Below are 24047 nucleotides of genomic sequence, written 5' to 3' on the forward strand. Positions count from 1 at the left end.
GGATGGCAGGATGGCCTACAGGTACACTCACTCACATCTAATCTATCTAGCCTGGGTTTGAATATTGGCCCTGCTATACGCTGTTATCTCAGGCTTTCACATTGCATATATTGCATATAACATATAACAGTTTCAAAAATTGCATATAACTATGTCAGGACCTTGCAAAGTTTTGTGGTATCAGTCTTCAAGTTTGGTGGTATCAGCCTTCTCAAAACTCATTTCTAAGAAGTGGAGACTAGACTGCAGAAATACTCGCTCAACAATTTAATAATCACAGACAGCCATTGTAATTTCAACGATTGTAGTTAATTAATTTCAACATTTTTGAGGGACATCCAATGGCTTCATAGTTTTAAGGAAAGCAGGTTTACTTGTCAACGTGAGCTGGTCTTCTGAGCAGGTCCTCCTTGGCCTTCTGATTCCAGTGTCATATCAAAAGCGAGATTCACGACACTCACAGATGTCTTAACGCCTTCTGGCTCAACAACCCCGGTGCTATGTTCCTGTTCAGGTTGAGGATGTGTGCGCTTGTACACCTGAAAAACTACAAAATGACATAAATATTACATTCTTTCTCATTCACCTTCTGTTTTCAAAATGTTTGCAACAAAATTAATCTTAGTTGTAAAGCATTTTCATGTTAGCTTAAAATTAATTTTGATGGATGATGAAACTAAAACACTTGACAACAATTACAGTTAAAACATAAATTTTTAAATTTCCAATTTATTATTTCAATTTATTTATTTTTATTAATTTTTTTTTTCTTAATTCAAAAAAATATTTTATGTTAAAAAAGTCCAATTTTCAAACATTCAATTTCTTTAAAATTAACATGTCAGCAAAATTGGCCAATAATGATTCCAGGTAGATTGGAATAATGATTCTAGGTAGCATATAAAATTCAATTTTATGTATTTTTGTTATTATGTATTTTATTTTATTTTATTTATTTATTTAATTTTATTATATTAAATTTATTTAATTATGTATTTTTGTCTTTTTTGTCTTTGTTTTACGTACTATGTCAAAGCGTCTTTGGGTTTCTTGAAAAGCGCTATACAAAACAAGTGAATCCTCTTGGATTGCGCTGAGGTTCGGGCATGGAATTTCGAGCCTCGATCATGGTTCGAGCCTCGATCTTGTATACAAAAATAATAATAATAATAATAAGAACCTTGGGCCGAATCTCGCGCTTCACCAGTGCGCGTGCGCGAATTTACGTCACGTCGGCAGCGAGAAGGGGTTCCCCAACACGAACCAATCAGGAACTGCCACGTCACACTTATATGATCTCAGAATTCCTGTGACAGGAATTCGCGTTACACTGGCTGGAAGTCATTCGCTAGAGGCGCTTCCTCAGCGCTAATAAATGTATTATTATTATTATTATTATTATTATTATATACAACAATCTAGGTGTATAGGATATAAAGCAAGGCCATTTATGGTGATGTGATTCACAAATCAAATTTTACTCACCAAATGCCAAAGATGCAGCACAAACCAACTGAGCACCACTGTAGAGCAAGGGAAATAGGGTGACTCCAGCAAGTAACTTTAGTGGGAAGGAAAACTGCAGTACAGTCAGACACAGCTGGATGTTCTGCGTTCCAGTTTCCAGTGAAATGGTTCTGCATCTTGAGCACACAAAGAGGCATAACCGCCATTATATGTTGTCATTACTGTTGGTGACGTAGGCATATGCATCATCGCTATTTGCGCATGCGCGGCCTGGCGGTTCCGCCTTCCGGTGTCTTGTTCATCTTGGTGTGCTGTTGCCTCATGCCTCGTCACCCGACAAAGTGTGGTGATTAAATGCTGTGGTTATAACAAAGTCTGAACGTGTTTTGGTGGGACATTCCCTTCGAACGAAGGAGAGGCGTTTACCTTTTACTGGCGCTGCTGAACAAATATGCCAAAACTAACTGAAACTTTACAGATCAACTGTGCAATTCAGTGAATTGTCTCATGTAGAAATGTGTTTCAGAGATGCAAAAGGTTTAAAGGTGGAAGAGCATATGGGGGAAGGATTACACGAAGCAATAAAAATGAAGCAATCACAATAGCAATAAAAACAAGAAAGAGCAATCAGAGATTGCAAACCCTCCCCAGGATGTATTTTCATTGCTTTTGTATTAAAACAAATATGGCGGCCCAACCACGTGACCGATGACGTCATCATTATTATTATTTTTTCTCCTCTAATTTATTCCTACATTATGCTCAATAAATTTTATCTTGATCGGATGAAGTTTCGTACTTGTCGAATTATGACGTCATAATGGAGGAACCTATGACATCATTAACATATTTTATTCCCCATGGAGAGTTCTTTACAATGAGCCATCTCTCAAGTTTTTCTATGCAGCGCTTTCGGAGATAGAGGTGCAAATATTTTCAGGTTTACCAAGATGGCGGCCGAAACCACGTGACCGATGACGTCATAATTATCAATAAAAATTATACAGGTGGAGTTGCACCTATGGTGAAAATTTCCTGTCAATCGGACCAACGGTTGCAGAGAAAATCTTATTTATTCTGTGCGGACAAATAGACAGACAAACAAACGGACTCAAATGCAATACCCTCTCCTCAGGCGAGGGTAAAAATGGGGGCAATGCCGCTGGGCTCACCAGGTAGAACTAGGGAACAACTAGTAGGCATGGATGACCCACAAATTATGTAATGGAGAGGACAGTAAATACCTATTTTGGGGGGCTCACCCCTGATTTTTTTAATGCTGTGAACAAACTTTGGTCCATCACAGGTGATGAAAGTTGTGGTGAAGTTTCATTGAAATCCCTTGTAGTTTCAAAGAAAAAGAACCGACCTATGTTTTTGTTAGGGGGAGGGGGGTTCAAGACTCTCCCCCTTTTTAGATCCTCTCATACCCTGAAATTTTTAACAACGTGAACAAACCATGTGTGATGAAGGTTGTGTTCATGTTTCATCGAAATTGTGTGCGTGCAGTTTCGAAGAAGAAAATCCGAGTGTTACATAAATCCTGACTGACGGACACCACACAGTGCGAATACCTGAATCACCTGAATCACCTGAATCATTTTTGTTCCAGTTGAGCTAAAAATGAATCAATAATAAAAACCCTTACCTTCTACCGAATACACGCCCTCGATACAAGCCAAGTGAACGAATGGAAGATCTTATCGAACTAGCTTCTAACGACCTTCATGTACACACCACATGAGACACACGTCGGGTTTGACCAGATAATGAGTTCATTTGGTAAACCCGGAGGGAGAGCAGTGCAGGAATCTATAGTGTCAGTTCAATGCCTTTGCAGTGCCGGGCAATTGTTCCGGGGTTGGAAAGAGAGAGGGAGGAAAGAGGAGAGGGAGGAAAGAGGAGAGGGAGGAAAGAGGAGAGGGAGGAAAGAGGGGAGGGAGAAAAGAGGAGAGGGAGGAAAGAGGAGAGGGAGGAAAGAGGAGAGGGAGGAAAGAGGAGAGGGAGGAAAGAGGAGAGGGAGGAAAGAGGAGAGGGAGGAAAGAGGAGAGGGAGGAAAGAGGAGAGGGAGGAAAGAGGAGAGGGAGGAAAGAGGAGAGGGAGGAAAGAGGAGAGGGAGGAAAGAGGAGAGGGAGGAAAGAGGAGAGGGAGGAAAGAGGAGAGGGAGGAAAGAGGAGAGGGAGGAAAGAGGAGAGGGAGGAAAGAGGACAGGGAGGAAAGAGGAGAGGGAGGAAAGAGGAGAGGGAGGAAAGAGGACAGGGAGAAAAGAGGAGAGGGAGGAAAGAGGAGAGGGAGGAAAGAGGAGAGGGAGGAAAGAGGAGAGGGAGGAAAGAGGAGAGGGAGGAAAGAGGAGAGGGAGGAAAGAGGAGAGGGAGGAAAGAGGAGAGGGAGGAAAGAGGAGAGGGAGGAAAGAGGACAGGGAGAAAAGAGGAGAGGGAGAAAAGAGGAGAGGGAGAAAAGAGGAGAGGGAGAAAAGAGGAAAGGGAGAAAAGAGGAGAGGGAGAAAAGAGGAGAGGGAGGAAAGAGGAGAGGGAGGAAAGAGGAGAGGGAGGAAAGAGGAGAGGGAGGAAAGAGGAGAGGGAGGAAAGAGGAGAGGGAGGAAAGAGGAGAGGGAGGAAAGAGGAGAGGGAGGAAAGAGGAGAGGGAGGAAAGAGGAGAGGGAGAAAAGAGGAGAGGGAGAAAAGAGGAGAGGGAGGAAGAGGAGAGGGAGGAAAGAGGAGAGGGAGAAAAGAGGAGAGGGAGAAAGAGGAGAGGGAGAAAAGAGGAGAGGGAGGAAAGAGCAGAGGGAGAAAAGAGCAGAGGGAGAAAAGAGCAGAGGGAGGAAAGAGGGGAGGGAGAAAAGAGGAGAGGGAGGAAAGATGAGAGGGAGGAAAGAGGGGAGGGAGGAAAGATGAGAGGGAGGAAAGATGAGAGGGAGGAAAGAGGAGAGGGAGAAAAGAGGAGAGGGAGGAAAGAGGAGAGGGAGAAAAGAGGAGAGGGAGAAAAGAGGAGAGGGAGAAAAGAGGAGAGGGAGAAAAGAGGAGAGGGAGAAAAGAGGAGAGGGAGAAAAGAGGAGAGGGAGAAAAGAGGAGAGGGAGAAAAGAGGAGAGGGAGGAAGAGGAGAGGGAGAAAAGAGGAGAGGGAGGAAAGAGCAGAGGGAGGAAAGATGAGAGGGAGGAAAGAGGAGAGGGAGGAAAGAGGAGAGGGAGAAAAGAGGAGAGGGAGCAATATTCTAACATTATCACAACATTAAGCAGTAGAATATTAAGTCATAGACAGGTGTGCATCACCATGCCTTCACTGACATTTTCTTCATCAACCAAACCAGGTTATTGAGACCATGTTCAAAATCAAACACACCATGTTACAATCTGCAGTTATCTAACATGGAGACTGTCGATGATGGCAACAACATTCGAAATGGGCGGCCTGTGTGTAAACAATGCAACATAAAACCGGACGGCAAAACTGGAAACTTCAACACATTTCCTCATAGGTGGCGTTCGTACAGCTGCGGGGGAACAAGCCGTGTTCACAATGATGGCCGCTGTCCAGCAGAAGATCAATCTTGAAGCTGGTGCCACAAACTCAACCATCTCAGCCAAATTCGCAAGGCCAAAAAACAAAAAAATACAGCAGTCTGTTTCCTCAACCTCCCGACCATTGGGCATGACAACTGTCACGAAGATTTTTGTGGAAAAAGGTAAACTGGGTGGATTCCTCAGTCATTGGACAAAGCAACAATTGAAAGAGCTGGGATTACTGAGAAAATGATTGTTCACTCTCGGCCTACTGTCAATTTTTTGGCCAGAGTGTTCTGGAAGTGATGTCACTTCCCCCAAGCTCAGTGGTTTATGGCAGAGTGGCCAGACGGAAGCCAAACAGTTCAATCTTGGTTTCATCAGACCACAGAATCTTGTTTCTCACAGTCTGAGAGTCCTTTAGGTGCTTTTTTGCAAACTCCAAGCGGGCTTTCATGTGTCTTTCACTGAGGAGAGGCTTCCGTCTGGCCACTTTGCCATAAAGCCCAGATCGGTGGAGTGTTGCAGTGATGGTTGTCCTTCTGGAAGTTTCTACCATTTCCACACAGGATCTCTGGAGCTCAGCCAGAGTGACCATCGGGTTATTGGTGACCTCTTACCAAGGCCCTTCTCCCCCAATTGCTCAGTTTGGCCGGGCGGCCTGCTCTAGGAAGTGTCCTGGTTGTTCCAAACTTCTTCCATTTAAGAATTATGGAGGCCACTGTGCTCTTGGGAACCTTCAATGCAGCAGAATTTTTTTGTGGGCTTCCCAAGATCTGTGCCTCCACACAATCCCATCTCTGAGCTCTGCAGGCAGTTCCTTCGACCTCATGGCTTGGTTTTTGCTCTGATATGCATTGTCAGCTGTGAGACCTTAACTAGACAGGTGTGTGTCTTTCCAAATCATGTCCAATCAATTTAATTTATCACAGATTGTACTGCAATCAAGGTGTAGAAACATCTAAAAGATGATCAAGACAAATCGGAGGCACCTGAGCTAAATTGCAAGTGTCATAGCAGAGGGTATGAATACTTAAGTCAATGTGTTATTTCAGTTTTTTCTTTTTAATAAATTTGCAAAACTTTTTAAAATCCTGTTTTCTCTTTGTCATTATGGGGTATTGAGTGTAGATTGATGAGGAAAAATGAATTTAAACGATTTCAGCATAAGGCTGCAACATAACAAAATGTGAAAAAAGTGAAGGGGTGTGAATACTTTCTGAATGCACTGTATATTAACCCCTTTCCTCTCCTGCTTCCCCCTCCCCCCCCCCTTCCTCCCTCTCCCCCCTCCACCACTTCCCCCTCTCCCCTTTCCCTCCTCTCCCCCCTTCCCCCTCCCCTCCTCTCCACCTCCTTCCCCCCCTCTCCACCCCTCCCCCCCTCTCCACCCCCATCCCCTTCCCCCCCCTCCTCTTCCCCTTCTCCCCCCTCCACTTCGCCCCCCTCCCCTCTCCCTCCCCCCATCTCCCCCGCCTGGTACTTCTGCTCGTAGTAAATCAATATCCACTCCAATCATTATTACCCTTCGCGTGCAAAGTGAACCAGTGGGGTTAACCCATTGGTTCACTTAATCTGTCTGTCTGTCTGTCTCAAGACATCAGTCTATGACTGAGGAACTACTTATTTTGTAGAACATGAAACGGAACACGAACCTGCAGTTTAGTTGTACTTTGGCTCAGAATTTGGCCAATTGTACGTTGTCTCGTCCCAATTGTGCATGCGCAAAGAGGAGTAAAGTAATTGTCTTAGTCTGTCTGCCTGTCTGGCAGTGAAACAAAATTTAAAATTATTCCAAACAGGAAACTTACTGTTTTTAGTGACATCATAAAGGACACAAACAACAGGCACGAATAATTAATGTAACATGTTAAAATAAGGTGGTGTAAAAGACGCTGCATAATATCAAAAAAACGTTTTTTTTGGTTTTTTCAAGTCTTCAAAACTTTTCTTTTATATCAACTGAATTATATACTTCAACACTGTAGAACACAAATCGGATGATTGTAACTTTCAAAAACCCTTCCGTTTAGCAGTAATTTGACAAAATATAACACCATTTTACACCATCTCGACCAATCAAATTTACCGTTCATGCTGTCAGCGTTGAGGAATATTGAGATTCAGACAAAATCGCAGCTCATAGGAAATGTAGATTATGCTTGGAAATGCAAAGCAAGAGCTTAAAAGACCCTTCCCATGTCCCTTTTCTCAAGATTGCGCAGGTTAAGGAGTTCTATGAATTCTCTATTTCACTGAATTTCAGTTGCTCTTAGGAAATGTGTTGAAAGTTATTGTGTTGAAAACAAACAGAAAGACAGACTTTTCTTTTGAGAAGTCACACACTAACAAGCTTACTGTTTCCAAGGCTGCCTTGATAACTTTGAGATGCCAAGGCTCAACACGTAACCAGAGACAGGCATCACAGCTGCAGCTATCCACATAACAGGTGTGATGAACCATGAGCCGCTGTAGAGGGCAATTCCAACAGCACCGGCCACCGTCATCAATACGATTCCAATAACAGAGCCCACCTTAAAAAAATATGAAGAGGAAAGAAGATGTTCCTATGAAATGTTAAATATGCTTTCAATGGGTTCTTAAAGTTGAACTTGCAGTTCAACAATTTACTTGATGGTAACATGATAGCAAAGAGAGACATGCCAACCAGTAGGTACTACCGGCTTTTGCGAGTTAAGAATATTCTACTATAAATGGATGAGGTGTGTGTGTGTGTGTGTGTGTGTGTGTGTGTGTGTGTTGGTAAGTGTATCTATTAATTGCGTACGTCTGTTAATCAATTATATAATATTGAAATGTACATTTTAACTATTTAAACTTCTGAGACCCCTTTGACCTTTAAAGACCCTTTAAGACCCCTCAGATCATTGAAAACCCCAAAGATTCCTAAAGACCCAGAGGACCCATAAGACCCAAAAGTCCCCAAGGACCCAAAAGACCCAAAAGTCCCAAAATACCTAAAAGTCCTCAAGGACCCAAAATATCCAGATAACACAAAAATTCCTGAGGACTGAAAAGACACAAAAGTCCCCGAGGACCCAAAACACCCAGAGGACCCAAATTGGTGGGTCTTCCGGGAGTAGGTGCCGGTGCCCGGGGACGGATTTCGCTGTCTAAACATGGTAGCGCTAGGCCAGTGGGACCGCCGGGACCCACGTGCACTCACAAGTTGTTCTGCGCGTGGGCGGCAGTATCAGACCGGGGCGCCCAAACGCTCCCCGGCTAAAGTTCATCCTGAAAGCGCCCACATTGTGCGGACAAACCCCACCAAGTCGAGGGCCACGTGGTCAGGAGAACCTCGTCCCTTCTGGTCACACTGTGCCTATCGGCCGGCCTCGAAGACCGAAATTGTGTCGGTTACCGATCCTTCGGGTTCGGAACTATGCCACCCTAAAAAAGACAGGGCCCAAAAGACCCCAAATACCCAAAAGACCCTGAGAACCCAAAAGACTCTGAAGACCCAAAAGACTCCAGAGTCCAAAAGACTCCAAAAGACTCCAGGCAGGCATGCTACAACGCGGTGAAGACCAATGGAAATTAGTTCCAATGGACCAACAGGCTCCCTCATGATATTAAATAAATGCTATATTTGGTCAGGTCTTGCAAATATTCATCCTGCCGATTCAAACCTTTCCTTTTATTTTACTTATGATTTAAAAGTGCGATTGAATGTAGTAATATTTAATTGCGCTTTTGAATTTAAAAGTAACGTCGTGGAGTTGGAATCAGTAATAAAGAGCAGCTACTATGTTGACCATTTTTATTGCTGATGTTGCAATGCCTTTACCTTCAAAACAATCCTTGCCGTTTTTGGCCACTTGTAATTGAGGGCGATGCCAAGGGACGTTGGAACCACAAGAGAAATGAGAGAGATCGCTGGGTAAATTAAAAAGGAAGGTCATCAGAAAGTTAAAATAAACAAATACATTTAAAAAAAAGTTAAATATAAAAACAAGTACAGAAACATTCAAAGTACACCGCCCCCATGCCAAATAATTAAATATCCTACAGCGCGGCATTGCCGGGGCGCCTCTGGCGCCCGGCAATACCGCGGTGCAGCTCATAGAGGCTGCATTGGGAGGGAGAGGTGTACGCTAATTGATTGATTAATTGTATAATTAAAATCAATAAAAGATTATCACAAAATATTTTCTTAATCAATTGGCTAATAGCATAACTAAACCACTAGTGCTTCATCCGAAGATGTATCTTTTAGAAATTCAAATAAATAAGTCATTAATAAAAAATTAAATAATTAATTGATTAATCAATAAATAATTAATCGATTAAATGATTAATCAATAAATCAAAAATATCCTTGATAGCCACATCACTTGGTCACTGTCATGTCCAAATATCAGCTTCCTAACTCAAAAGGTGCCTGAGTTAATGGTCAGAAGAGAAAGGAAATTTAATTAATTAAATAAGTACTTAATTAATCGCTAATAATTAAATAATTCCTAATTAATTGATTCATCAAAAAACAAAAAATACTGTTTTTGACAAAGGACTTGCTCACTATTGTACCGACATTTCAGCTTCCTAGCTCAAATGATGGCTGAGATATCGCCCGGACAAACAAACAAACACACAAACAAACAAGAAAGCAAGAAAACAAACAACCAGAGTGAAAACTGAGTACTCCTTTTCAATGTGCGTCATTGCGGAGCCCCCTTCGGTGCCCGGCAATGACGTTATGCAGTGCCTGGGGATGGCATAGGAAAGGTGCGGTGTACAATAAATAAATTAAAAAGTTGCACTAACAGTAATATTTTGGAATCGTCTGGAGATAATGAACTGAATTTTTTCCATAGTAGGCCATATACACCATACATTACATATGCAGTCGAAAATATCCCATGTAAGTGCATATTAAACTTTAAACAGTGATATTTAGTTACAAGCTTTGACCACAATGTAGCAAATATTTGCTAAAAAGTGAAAATGCCCACAAATGCACGCTTACGACGTTTGACTTCAAGCAATAAATACATAATCTTAATTCTCCAACTTCAAGGTGAACCTACACTTGTTACTAAAGTGACGTTAATGAAGCGTACTCTATTTGTTTCACCAAGGAATTCCTTGACTGCATGCACGAATTTATCTTAATGTCATGGTAACTCCTTAATTCCAGGATCATGGACATATTATGGAAAGGCATATGGCTATCTTACTATAATTCACTAAATGTCCGTCCGTCTGTTGGTCTGTCTGTCTGTCCTTTCGAAGGTACCGTAAAAACTGCTGAACCGATCGCAACAATATCTTGGGTGGATAATCCTGGGATCTCCAGGAGTAAAATTGGCTATTTAGTTTTGCCAATTTCAGCTTTGGTCTCCAGCATTCTCAGGTTTGGACTCTCGCATAACATCCGCGTTCGCATAACATTCATTGTTCTCATTGTGACGATGATGTTTTCCCGGGTGCCACACAAACGGCTGCACCGATCAGACTCGGTGACCTCGGACAAAGACCTTTTATAATGACACGGGTTGAATCCCTGCTTGAGAGAATTCCATCCCCCTCCCCGCCATCACGGCCGTCTCTCCAACTTACAATCCCATGAGATATGCGGAAAGGACGACCCAAAACCAATATAAACATCATTCATATATAAACATCATTAAAAGTAAATAATGACCTCGGCCAAAGTTCAAACGCCGTTTAATGTCTACATAAGAGAATTCCACATTGCTATTTGGGCGGTGAATATGCTAACAGATCGCTGTCTCCATCGATTTTGCCGAGGCCGTAACAGCTATCGGCTCAAAATCATTTTAACTGTTGATTTGGTACAGTTACACGTATCGGGAATTTGGTACACGTATCGAGAGTACATATGAAATAGCGATTGTGAACACGATTATCAATCACGATTCACGATCATCACGATCATAGTGTATTGATCACGATTTGAAACACGATGGTATAATATTGTTACGGAAACGGGGACGGCGCTCCCCTTAGCAAGGGGGGTCAATCCCCTTTCTATTTGCACTGGCCGTCTCCGATCCTGAAGCTACCCCGCTCCCCTGTGGGGTGGGATTGGCCGAAGCGATTGGTCAAGGGATTCCCGTACACCCCCGCCAATCCCTCCACAAGGCAGGTGGGTAACTCCGCTCGAAACCACGGACAAGATGGTATTTTGCCGAGCGGTTTTAGCAGCCCGCGGTTCGAGCCATTAGCAAAGACTAAACCCGATTCTAAAGCGTTGGCCGAATCGCACCACAGGTACTCAATGGGGGAAATCACAAAGACGATCGGATGTGAATGAAAACCCAAGGATAAGGGGGAACAGATATTTTTTCTTATTATTTACACAACCAAAGAAACCAAAGGAGAAGGAAAGAAACGAAAGTAACTTACAGAAGAAGAAGAAGACACAGTGCAATCCTTAAAACAAGCTGAACTTATACCCCAGACAACACAGAGGACAGACGACGAGCAGACTCACACGAATGGGGTACTTGAAGGCAGGAACGAATGGCTGGAAGGAGAGGAAGGTTCAGCTGGACGCAGGGCTGGAGCTTGATCCCACACGGGACGTCGGGGCTGAAAGTGAGCGGCCACCGACTCCACCGCAATCTGGTTCACGCGTAGCAGCGCGTCAAAGCTGCGTGCGCACAGGGGCTCTCCACAGGACTCCTCCACTCCTCAAACCTTCAAACCTCCAGCTCAACTCAACTCCTCCTCCTCAACTCCTCCTCAACTGAGGTGGGGGCTCTGCGCGACGGGTTATATATCCACGCCCATGGAAATTTCACGAACCTCCTCGATCGTTCCCTCTCCGCCCTCTCAGGCCAAACCCCTCATTCTTGGTTGGTTGATCGGGGCTGGCTCACTCCTCCTCCTGATGACGAGGTGGGGCCACACTCTTCTTCCCCGAGTTGACCGCGTGCGTAATGGAGGGCGAATGCAGTTGGCAATACAGTTGGCAATGGAGGTTTTAGGCAATTGAAAGGGGATCTATCTTATTTGATTTGGTGCAGCGCAAGGTCAACTAGTGGAAAACAGAGCCTTAACTGATACACATAATAAAGAAATAACTATAGAGAGGTTCTATGGTGGCCTACGTGTGTGCGATGGACTAGCTAAGGTGCACTCATTCCAATTAACAGCCAATAAAGGGGGAAACGTACAAAGGGGGGTTATTAGGGATTTTAATACTAAATTTGATAAAGTGAAGGTTCTAAAAACCGTAACAATATTTACCGATATGAACAGTGATGTGGCTTTTATTGAAATTCTAAAGATACTGTTTAGATTTTGATGATTTGCATGTGATATGATTCAACGGATGTTTATACGAATCGTTTAAAATAAAAAAACCTTCAATTTCTGATATTTTGCCTTTTCATTTGGGCTTCCCAATTGAAGCCTCACCCATAGGGCGGGTACCGTTGCTCGTCATATATAATGGCGATACAACAATTTTTACAGCTTTGCTTTGAAGAACGGGAATGAAGGGGGAGGAGCGTGTTAATATGTCTGGTTGAAGGCTTTGGGCTGTGAGGGGGTTTGAAGCCAGATTTTAATCTTACAGCCGCCATATTGGTGCTCGCCGTCACTGCGATGCGAAGCAAAAGACGCCTCACAGCTGTCACATTCACAATCGCTATGTCGTATGTACTCCCGATACGTGTTTCCTTCATTGTAAAAACTACCAAATCAACAGTTAAAAGGATTTTGAGCCGATAGCTGTTACGGCCTTGGCAAGATCGATGGAGACAGTGATCTGTTAGCGTATACACCGCCCAAATAGCTATGTGGAATTCCCTCATGTTGAGATTAAACGTCGTTTGAACTTTGGCCGAGGTCATTATTTACTTTTAATGAAGTTTATATACAAATCGAAAAGAAGATAATTGGTTTTGGGTCGTCCTTTCCGCATATCTTGTGGGATTGTGAATTGGAGAGACGGCCGTGATGGCGGGGAGGGGGATGGAATTCTCTCAAGCAGGGTTTCAACCCGTGTCCTTATAAAAGGTCTTTGTCCGAGGTCACCGAGTCCGATCGGTGCAGCCGTGCAGCGATCGGTGCAGCCGTTAGTGCGGCACCTGGGTAAACAACATCGTCACAATGAAAACATCGTCACAATGAACGTTATGCGAACGCGAATGTTATGCGGGAGTCCAAACCTGAGAATGCTGGAGACTAAAGCTGAAATTGGGAAAACTAAATAGCCAATGTTACTCCTGGAGATCCCAGGATTATCCACCCAAGATATCGTTGCGATCGGTTCAGCAGTTTTTACGGTACCTTTGAATGGACAGACAGACAGACAGACAGACGGATGGACATTTGGTGAATTATAGTAAGATGAAATTTTACGGCGTAGATGTTTTTTCCTGTGTTTACAACGTTTGTCTCTCCGTGTGTATGTTTGTCCCTCACATATTTATCCTACATATTGGGTGAGTTTTATAGCCGACAATTACGCGTCTGAAAGGTAGAATGTAATGCCATTTGGCTTTGCCAGTTATGTTTCTCTCAACACCCTTTAGGGAACGAAAGTTCATATTTTATGTCATATACCTGGTTGGGGCAAATTATCACACTTGATGATTGGGGGGGAACTGAAATTATGACAACAGGGTAATGATATATGACCAGGGGGGTGGGGGTGGTGAGGGGGGAGGGGTGCATGCCCCCCAAATCATGTATAATTAAAACTTTAATTAAGGGCTCTTCAAACATTGATGCATTTCTTATGACTGCCGAAGCCTGGTGTTGGCTTAACGGTTAAGGTGAAGGGCTTGGGATCCTAGGGTCCTGAGTTCGAATCCTGAGCAGCTGTTGAATTAACACCAGGTGGGGTTGACTCAGCCTGTCATCCTTCCGAGGTCAGCAAAATGAGTACCAACTCACTGGGTCCTCTATCAAGGAGGTTGGTGGCAGGATTTGCACTCCAACCACCGTAAAACACCTCATTCGGTATCACACACAGTGGTGCGTGTCGGGTTGGTGCTGAGGTCACTTTGATAGTGTTGACTAACTGACCAACATATAGAATAAACCACTGTCTCAATGCAATCTCTTCACTTCCATGGTGACAGACAGCTTAGAGATTTAGAGTACTTCAAAATAATTTAATACTTACATTATTTGCTCACTGGTATCTCCACCCAGGTCATAATATTCTCCTCAACTAATGTATCAAACAAGCCGGGCTACACCACTGTTAGACTTTCGGTCTTGTTTTTATTTATAGAAGTCAATGATATTGTTGCGGATATGAGGACTGTATATTTTTTTGATTGTGTGAATTATTATTATTGTTTATTCTGCGCCTCCTGCCTCCGGAGCTGTGTAAAGGTCAAAGGGCATCCCATAATTAGTCCATAAAGCATCCACACCACAGCCAATCATAGAATACCCCTATTCAATAGTTATATCTTATTCTGTGTTTTAGGGTAAGGCTGTGTCTCCCGGTAATACACCACCGCTCGGTCAATATAACATCTTAACCGCGACAGTAACAATTGGTGTCAGAAGTGTTGGATTCGGACCTGAAGCGTTTAACGCGCTCAAAATTACAAAGTAGCCGAAATTTGCTTTTGTTTTACAAAAACCCGAATTTTGGAAATCGCGCCATGGCTGGTCAAGGCGATCGGATGCCGGTGGGTGAGCTAGAGGAGGGGTTAGGAGTAACCCAGGATCAAATGGAGGGAAGCAATGAGGAGGCGGTTGAGGGAGTATTAGACGCACAAGATGGCGTCCTCGCGCACGTGGGTGTAGCGGCACCAAATTTTGCCGCGCCCGTGACCGTAGCAGTACCAAATTGCGCTGCGCCCGTGGTCGCGGCAGCCGAGCCAGAGATGCCAGAGTACATGCGAGTCTTTATGATTCAAATGATGGCAAAAATGGATGCTCAGGGGGAGCGATTGGAGGGCCAAATGGGGGTAATGGGGAATCGGATGGATGCTCAGAGTGAGCAAATGAGGGCTGATAGTGAGCAAATGAGGGCTGATAGTGAGCGAATGGGGGGCAACATGGGAGAAATGGGGGGCAAAATGGGAGAAATGGGGGAACGGCTAGAAGCTAAATTTGAGGGATTAGACAAGAAATTTGAGGGATTAGACAATGGGTTAGAGGGGGTGAAAAATGGGTTAATGGGGTTAGAAAATAGGATGGAATACAAATTGCGGGAAATAGGGGAACAATCTGCCAGGGAAATCAAACGAATGGGGAACCAGATAGAGGAGGTGCAAATCGGGTTAGAAAGTAAACTGGATGCTCAGAGGGATGAATTGGGACAGATGAGGGTGGCATCTACAAAAGAGATGGAGGAGATGAAAGAGGGGATACGACGAGGTGTAAGTGAGGAGGTTTCGGGGCTACGCGAGGAGGTAAAGCGAGGTGAGAAGCGTATGGAGAAAGAGGTGAGGAATAATACGGCTAGGTTACAGGGGGGAATAGAGGGTCTGACGAAGGGAGTAGAACAGCTGACAGTCGGACAAAGGGAACTAGCGGACCAAGTGGAAAAGAACACTGCAATCATCGGGGGTTTAAAAGCGACACAAAAGGACATTAAAAACGAATTAATAGCAACACAAAAGGAATGTCAGATGGTACATGAGGGATTGACGAAGAAGTTGGAGGAGGTGACAGAAGTAATGGAGACGAAGGACCGAGAGGTGAGGACGCACATAGAAACGGTTAAGGTGGCGTTAGAGGAAGAGATAGAGGGGGCGCACCGGGAGATGAAGGAGGTAAAGGAAAAATTAGAGGAGGTGGAAGAGGGGGTGAGTGAAATTAAGAAGAGACGGAGGGAAACTAAGAGGGAGATAAAGGAGGAAGTCATGGAATATGTACAAGGTCTGTGTTCAAATCATGATGAGGTGCTCACTAACCAAATAAAAAGTTTGCAGGTGACCGAGGAAGGGGCGCGAAGAGGTGTGTTGGTGAGGTGTGCGAGCGACGAATGTGTGCCAAGGTGTTCGGTGGTCAGGTGTGTGACCAAGTCGGTGAGCGGAATGAGTGTACCGAGGTGTGTAAGGAAAGGTACGAGGAGCATGGGAACAGCTGGAGGTAGTAGCAAGAAAGGGGTAGCGTATGCGTGTAAGCATGCAGGTGAGGCATCGACGCGACGGTAACCGGGTTAGCGGTTAGAGCGACTTTTAGCCGAATCGGGCCCTCGGTGCGTGCCGGGCTTCGCGTGCCGCGAGAACCAGCGGGGATCCGAGCCACGGCGTGTTCGAAAGGACCGCCGTACGCGATCCACGCTGGGCCTCGCTTGGAACGGCCGCGTCCGTGCTCCACTAGGCGGAGCGGGCAGCTCGATAGGAAGGGTCGTCATGGCGACCACTTTTTGTTGAGACGTGCCGGCAGGTCGAGATCGGGACATTGGATGGCTCCACGCCGAGGTGGTGCGTGGGATCTCGGCCCGGGTAAGCCCCCGTCCCTGCCCCGAATGCGGGACGTATCCAGCCGCTGGCACAAAACAACCCGTATTCATTGCTCGGCTGTACGAAGCCGAGCTTTAGAAGGGAATTGGCGCACCGAGAGGATCTAATAAGTAGACGGGTGATGAGGATAGTGTTTTGGCCCCGAAATTAGAAAAAAAAAAAAAATTTGATGATTGGTACGGTGATTGGCAGTTGATTGGCTGAAATTTGGTGTGCCAAATTGATAGTGGGACCTCCCCGATGTGGTGGGATGGGCAGTCCACCATCCCCCCACAGAAGGGGGGGCAAAGGAGCACTAGATTATGGGGTTTATGGCAGTGAAAACTAGCCCGGGTGGGTTAGGATATTGTGTGTAGGGATCTAGCGAAGATGACATTAGGTGACGCTAAGATTAGTTAGTGACGGATACCTGTAGTGGGGACGCAGGTAGATTAGTGTGGATTATAATGACGAGGGAGCGCAATAGTTAAAGGGACGACTGGGAAGCGCAAGTTTCAGAGGGGAGTAGTTAGCTGAGATGATGCCGTGTGTTTGAGGATTGAACAGGTGTGATTGCACAGGTGTGCAACTGAACAGGTGTGTGGAGCAGTGTATGAGTGAGTGAAGGTGATTGTGTATTGTGCTGACCAAATGGTCTAGGAAGAGGAGGAGGGTGCAGGTGGCACCAGGTATGATTGCACAGGTGTGCAACGACGGGTGAATGGAGGACAGGTGTATGGAATAAATGGTATGGAGTATTGGAATGGATGGTCGTGGAGTGAGTATGGTGGAAATTGTGGAGTGGAGTGGATGGTGCGAAGGTGTGAATGGGGGAAGAGTGGACCCCCATCACGGATACCCGGGGCGGGTAGTGTAAGTGTTAGGTAGAGGGTACAGGTAAATTGTGGTTGGATATTGGCATCTGTGGTGCGGGTGAAAGAATGGTCTTTGGATGGGTGCATTAGTGTTGTGGAAATGGCTGGGCGTGTAGCCTGTTAGTGTGTGTAGTTGGTTGGGCGCTCCACCACTGTGAGGATGTCGGCCAGGTGAGGCCGCAGGTGGGCTCTGGAGCCGGTAGTAGTTGTTGTGGATGGGGCCCGAGGATCCGGAGGACGGACCCGGGTAGCCCAGTGCCAGAGGGCACCGAGTGGGGTGACAGAGCCAGGAGGGGCTTTCCCCAGTTAGTTAGGTTAGGGTGAGGAGCTAGGTAAGCTCGGGTGGCAACTGCAGTGGTGGAGGTGTGCAGGTGGGTAGTCCTGCTGGGAGAGCTACACGTCGCAGCCCAGAAATTGTGCGATGGCACCGGGAGATGAATCGGGGGAGTGAGACCCCAAATTGAGAAGCACCACAGTTTGGTCAATGGGAATTGGTTTTTAGAACCCATAGTGTAAGTTGGCCAATGGATTGGCAGTGAGAGACCCCGGGTAGTGTAAAGTGTGTTAAGGTCATTTAGAGGATAGTTAGGATTGGAGTCTCCTCGCACCATCTGCATCCACTCACCTGAGGTGACAGGTACTCCACACCATGCCATGTTTTGATTATTTTTTACTGTGCAAATGTTTGGATTGTGAGACGCATCATGATGTGGGTGTGACATTGTGCTTTGTTGTTCCATCTCTTCCTCCTTATGAGGATTGATGATGAATTGGGTGATGGCAAATTTTGGTTAGAGGGATTGTGGTGACGAATTTGGTATTGGAGAAATATGGGGAGACGAGACATTAGCGACAAATTTGTAAATGTGTAGATTTTGTACATATGGGGTAAGGGCAAGGGTAGTGTAGGTGACAGGGGGGTGACGTACGGTAGGGACGAGCTTTCTCACTTCGCTCTCCGTACGCATTTCGCCTTGCATTGCCTTATTGACGTGTACCCTTGTGACCTTACCCCTTGCTCATTTCTCTTGTCCCCCTTTTGTCTCCCACATGACCTGTGCGCCATGGGGCGCCGAGGGGAGCGTGCGTGAGTCGGCCATTGTGCGCCCGGAACTCTCAGAACCAGCTGTCTGCATCGATGCACCACATTATGGACCACATGTCTGTGGCCGAGCACCACTTATGGACCCCATGGGTTGGGGCATGGCCCCTCTGCTGGAACCGGCCATGAGGGCCCGAAATCTTGCTGGCGGACCTTGGCCACAGGGCACCGATGCCCCACAGGTGAACCACACGTAGTCGGCCCTGTGGGCCATAAATAAAGAAAATAAAATGGACACGTTGGGCACACTTTATTGCAAATAGGCCGCCAGTAAGAAAATGAAAGAAAGACAACATCTGGAAGAACAAATAATAATAACCAGCAGAGGGAGCCGAAGAGCAAGAGATCACCTGCAGGGTTAGGGGTTGTTGGTTTTATTTTCTTGAACAATGGTGACTGCACCGATTGGTGCTTGGGGGTGTATTGGTGCGTTTTTGGGTGCTTTCATGGTGCATTGATGCAGAGCAGACTGTCTCCCCCCCAGAAAGAACAATCACAGGTCCTGGGTTAGTTTTGTAAATAAAAATAGCGTCATTGTAAATAATGCTCCCCACCGTCAGTGTATAGTTTGAAGACAATTCCGCAATTCGGTTAACTGTGGGCGTAAGTCTGTTAGGCAGGGTGCAATGGAGCAGCGGGACACATTTATTTATGTTTTAAAAACTGTCGCACTCAGGGTCAGGTTAAAAGTAGAGGGAACTACACCTACGTGTCACACTAAATAAAAAGTTGTAGGCCCAGGCCGTGCCTAAGAGGAGGAGGGTGCAGTGTTGCGGATATGAGGACTGTATATTTTTTTTGATTGTGTGAATTATTATTATTGTTTATTCTGCGCCTCCTGCCTCCGGAGCTGTGTAAAGGTCAAAGGGCATCCCATAATTAGTCCATAAAGCATCCACACCACAGCCAATCATAGAATACCCCTGTTCAATAGTTATATCTTATTCTGTGTTTTAGGGTAAGGCTGTGTCTCCCATTAATAGAAGTACTCCATTGCACCAAGTGAAAGAGATAGATTCCCTTCATTCCCATTCCCAAAACCTCCATTCCCCCTTTTTGTCGATTAGAAACTACCTCCGCTCCAATTACCGCCATTGACCACGAGGCAGGGTCGGAGAAGAAAGGCGTGTCTCCACCTCGTCATAGAGGGGAGGAGTGAGCCAGCCCCACTCGACCAACCATGAGCCAGGGGTTTGGCTAGAAAGGGCGGAGGAAGAGCGATCGGGGAGGTTCGCAAAGGTTGAGGGGCGGGGCCTATATAACCCAAGGCAGGGCGTGTCCAAAGGAGATGAGCTTTGACGGGATAAGCTACGACAAGAGCGGAGTGTGTGTTTTTTTTGCTCAGAGCTGGGTTGGTCGTCAGTGGTGGTCAGTGTTTGCGGAGAGTGGAGGGGTTGCGTTGAGTTGTCGGTGGTGAGGAAGAGTTGGACTAAGCAAGAGAGAAAGAGTCCTGGAGAGAGGACCCGTCACGCGAGAGAACCCGTCACGCCAGACCCCCACCAGCAGCGTTGGCTTGGCTCCACCAAGCAGCTCCGACCCGCTACCCCGCGCACACGACAGGATTGGTGGCATCGGCGGCCGTCGAGGTCCAGCCCGACGTCCCGTGCGGGATCAAACTCCAGCCAGCTCCGGGCCTTCCTCCAGCCACCCACCTCCTGTCATTCCTGCCTGCAATTTCCATCCATTTGCGTACGTGAGTCTGTCTTTTGTTTGTTCTGTCCCTGGGTTAATTAAGACTGTAGGTAAGCTAGCGTTGCACTGTGTATCTAATCTCGTCTGTAAATAAACGTGACTGCTTTCTTTTTGCTTGTGTGTATAATAAATCCAATTACTCTTCTGTCCGTCTTCTCGTCTTATTCCTTTTCCTCTTTGCATTCGGTCGTTTTAGAGTTTTCCAGATTGGGCAGCTGCGGTGCGATACGGCCAAAGTTTGGGGTGAATCGGGTGAGTTGGGGAAGAATCGGGGGAACTGTTAGTGTTAGGTCGCGGTAATACACCACCGCTCGGTCAATATAACATCTTAACCGCGACAGTAACAATTGGTGTCAGAAGTGTCGGATTCGGACCTGAAGCGTTTAACGCGCTCAAAATTACAAAGTAGCCGAAATTTGCTTTTGTTTTACAAAAACCCAAATTTTGGAAATCGCGCCATGGCTGGTCAAGGCGATCGGATGCCGGTGGGTGAGCTAGAGGAGGGGTTAGGAGTAACCCAGGATCAAATGGAGGGGAGCAATGAGGAGGCGGTTGAGGGAGTATCAGACGCACAAGATGGCGTCGTCGCGCACGTGGGTGTAGCGGCACCAAATTTTGCCGCGCCCGTGACCGTAGCAGTACCAAATTGCGCTGCGCCCGTGGTCGCGGCAGCCGAGCCAGAGATGCCAGAGTACATGCGAGTCTTTATGATTCAAATGATGGCAAAAATGGATGCTCAGGGGGAGCGATTGGAGGGCCAAATGGGGGTAATGGGGAATCGGATGGATGCTCAGAGTGAGCAAATGAGGGCTGATAGTGAGCAAATGAGGGCTGATAGTGAGCGAATGGGGGGCAACATGGGAGAAATGGGGGGCAAAATGGGAGAAATGGGGGAACGGCTAGAAGCTAAATTTGAGGGATTAGACAAGAAATTTGAGGGATTAGACAATGGGTTAGAGGGGGTGAAAAATGGGTTAATGGGGTTAGAAAATAGGATGGAATACAAATTGCGGGAAATAGGGGAACAATCTGCCAGGGAAATCAAACGAATGGGGAACCAGATAGAGGAGGTGCAAATCGGGTTAGAAAGTAAACTGGATGCTCAGAGGGATGAATTGGGACAGATGAGGGTGGCATCTACAAAAGAGATGGAGGAGATGAAAGAGGGGATACGACGAGGTGTAAGTGAGGAGGTTTCGGGGCTACGCGAGGAGGTAAAGCGAGGTGAGAAGCGTATGGAGAAAGAGGTGAGGAATAATACGGCTAGGTTACAGGGGGGAATAGAGGGTCTGACGAAGGGAGTAGAACAGCTGACAGTCGGACAAAGGGAACTAGCGGACCAAGTGGAAAAGAACACTGCAATCATCGGGGGTTTAAAAGCGACACAAAAGGACATTAAAAACGAATTAATAGCAACACAAAAGGAATGTCAGATGGTACATGAGGGATTGACGAAGAAGTTGGAGGAGGTGACAGAAGTAATGGAGACGAAGGACCGAGAGGTGAGGACGCACATAGAAACGGTTAAGGTGGCGTTAGAGGAAGAGATAGAGGGGGCGCACCGGGAGATGAAGGAGGTAAAGGAAAAATTAGAGGAGGTGGAAGAGGGGGTGAGTGAAATTAAGAAGAGACGGAGGGAAACTAAGAGGGAGATAAAGGAGGAAGTCATGGAATATGTACAAGGTCTGTGTTCAAATCATGATGAGGTGCTCACTAACCAAATAAAAAGTTTGCAGGTGACCGAGGAAGGGGCGCGAAGAGGTGTGTTGGTGAGGTGTGCGAGCGACGAATGTGTGCCAAGGTGTTCGGTGGTCAGGTGTGTGACCAAGTCGGTGAGCGGAATGAGTGTACCGAGGTGTGTAAGGAAAGGTACGAGGAGCATGGGAACAGCTGGAGGTAGTAGCAAGAAAGGGGTAGCGTATGCGTGTAAGCATGCAGGTGAGGCATCGACGGTAACCGGGTTAGCGGTTAGAGCGACTTTTAGCCGAATCGGGCCCTCGGTGCGTGCCGGGCTTCGCGTGCCGCGAGAACCAGCGGGGATCCGAGCCACGGCGTGTTCGAAAGGACCGCCGTACGCGATCCACGCTGGGCCTCGCTTGGAACGGCCGCGTCCGTGCTCCACTAGGCGGAGCGGGCAGCTCGATAGGAAGGGTCGTCATGGCGACCACTTTTTGTTGAGACGTGCCGGCAGGTCGAGATCGGGACATTGGATGGCTCCACGCCGAGGTGGTGCGTGGGATCTCGGCCCGGGTAAGCCCCCGTCCCTGCCCCGAATGCAGGACGTATCCAGCCGCTGGCACAAAACAACCCGTATTCATTGCTCGGCTGTACGAAGCCGAGCTTTAGAAGGGAATTGGCGCACCGAGAGGATCTAATAAGTAGACGGGTGATGAGGATAGTGTTTTGGCCCCGAAATTAGAAAAAAAAAAAAAATTTGATGATTGGTACGGTGATTGGCAGTTGATTGGCTGAAATTTGGTGTGCCAAATTGATAGTGGGACCTCCCCGATGTGGTGGGATGGGCAGTCCACCATCCCCCCACAGAAGGGGGGGGGGCAAAGGAGCACTAGATTATGGGGTTTATGGCAGTGAAAACTAGCCCGGGTGGGTTAGGATATTGTGTGTAGGGATCTAGCGAAGATGACATTAGGTGACGCTAAGATTAGTTAGTGACGGATACCTGTAGTGGGGACGCAGGTAGATTAGTGTGGATTATAATGACGAGGGAGCGCAATAGTTAAAGGGACGACTGGGAAGCGCAAGTTTCAGAGGGGAGTAGTTAGCTGAGATGATGCCGTGTGTTTGAGGATTGAACAGGTGTGATTGCACAGGTGTGCAACTGAACAGGTGTGTGGAGCAGTGTATGAGTGAGTGAAGGTGATTGTGTATTGTGCTGACCAAATGGTCTAGGAAGAGGAGGAGGGTGCAGGTGGCACCAGGTATGATTGCACAGGTGTGCAACGACAGGTGAATGGAGGACAGGTGTATGGAATAAATGGTATGGAGTATTGGAATGGATGGTCGTGGAGTGAGTATGGTGGAAATTGTGGAGTGGAGTGGATGGTGCGAAGGTGTGAATGGGGGAAGAGTGGACCCCCATCACGGATACCCGGGGCGGGTAGTGTAAGTGTTAGGTAGAGGGTACAGGTAAATTGTGGTTGGATATTGGCATCTGTGGTGCGGGTGAAAGAATGGTCTTTGGATGGGTGCATTAGTGTTGTGGAAATGGCTGGGCGTGTAGCCTGTTAGTGTGTGTAGTTGGTTGGGCGCTCCACCACTGTGAGGATGTCGGCCAGGTGAGGCCGCAGGTGGGCTCTGGAGCCGGTAGTAGTTGTTGTGGATGGGGCCCGAGGATCCGGAGGACGGACCCGGGTAGCCCAGTGCCAGAGGGCACCGAGTGGGGTGACAGAGCCAGGAGGGGCTTTCCCCAGTTAGTTAGGTTAGGGTGAGGAGCTAGGTAAGCTCGGGTGGCAACTGCAGTGGTGGAGGTGTGCAGGTGGGTAGTCCTGCTGGGAGAGCTACACGTCGCAGCCCAGAAATTGTGCGATGGCACCGGGAGATGAATCGGGGGAGTGAGACCCCAAATTGAGAAGCACCACAGTTTGGTCAATGGGAATTGGTTTTTAGAACCCATAGTGTAAGTTGGCCAATGGATTGGCAGGGAGAGACCCCGGGTAGTGTAAAGTGTGTTAAGGTCATTTAGAGGATAGTTAGGATTGGAGTCTCCTCGCACCATCTGCATCCACTCACCTGAGGTGACAGGTACTCCACACCATGCCATGTTTTGATTATTTTTTACTGTGCAAATGTTTGGATTGTGAGACGCATCATGACGTGGGTGTGACATTGTGCTTTGTTGTTCCATCTCTTCCTCCTTATGAGGATTGATGATGAATTGGGTGATGGCAAATTTTGGTTAGAGGGATTGTGGTGACGAATTTGGTATTGGAGAAATATGGGGAGACGAGACATTAGCGACAAATTTGTAAATGTGTAGATT

General features: G+C 46.6%; 1 protein-coding gene across 1 annotated transcript in view; it reads right to left on the minus strand.

Annotated features, from left to right (window-relative positions):
- Positions 1 to 365: 365 nt before the first annotated feature.
- Positions 366 to 24047, minus strand: part of LOC137425975 (ileal sodium/bile acid cotransporter-like) — a 77606-nt gene continuing 53924 nt past the window's right edge. The window contains exons 6-9 of the mRNA XM_068114698.2: positions 8776 to 8864; positions 7326 to 7501; positions 1486 to 1643; positions 366 to 547 (exon numbers count right to left, since the gene is read on the minus strand). Coding sequence (XP_067970799.2) covers positions 378 to 547; positions 1486 to 1643; positions 7326 to 7501; positions 8776 to 8864 — 593 coding nt within the window. The 3' untranslated portion in view covers positions 366 to 377. The remainder of the gene's footprint in view (positions 548 to 1485; positions 1644 to 7325; positions 7502 to 8775; positions 8865 to 24047) is intronic.

The sequence above is a fragment of the Myxine glutinosa genome, chromosome 4 (genome assembly GCF_964187855.1).
Source record: "Myxine glutinosa chromosome 4, kmMyxGlut1.1, whole genome shotgun sequence".
Lineage (NCBI taxonomy): Eukaryota > Metazoa > Chordata > Myxini > Myxiniformes > Myxinidae > Myxine > Myxine glutinosa.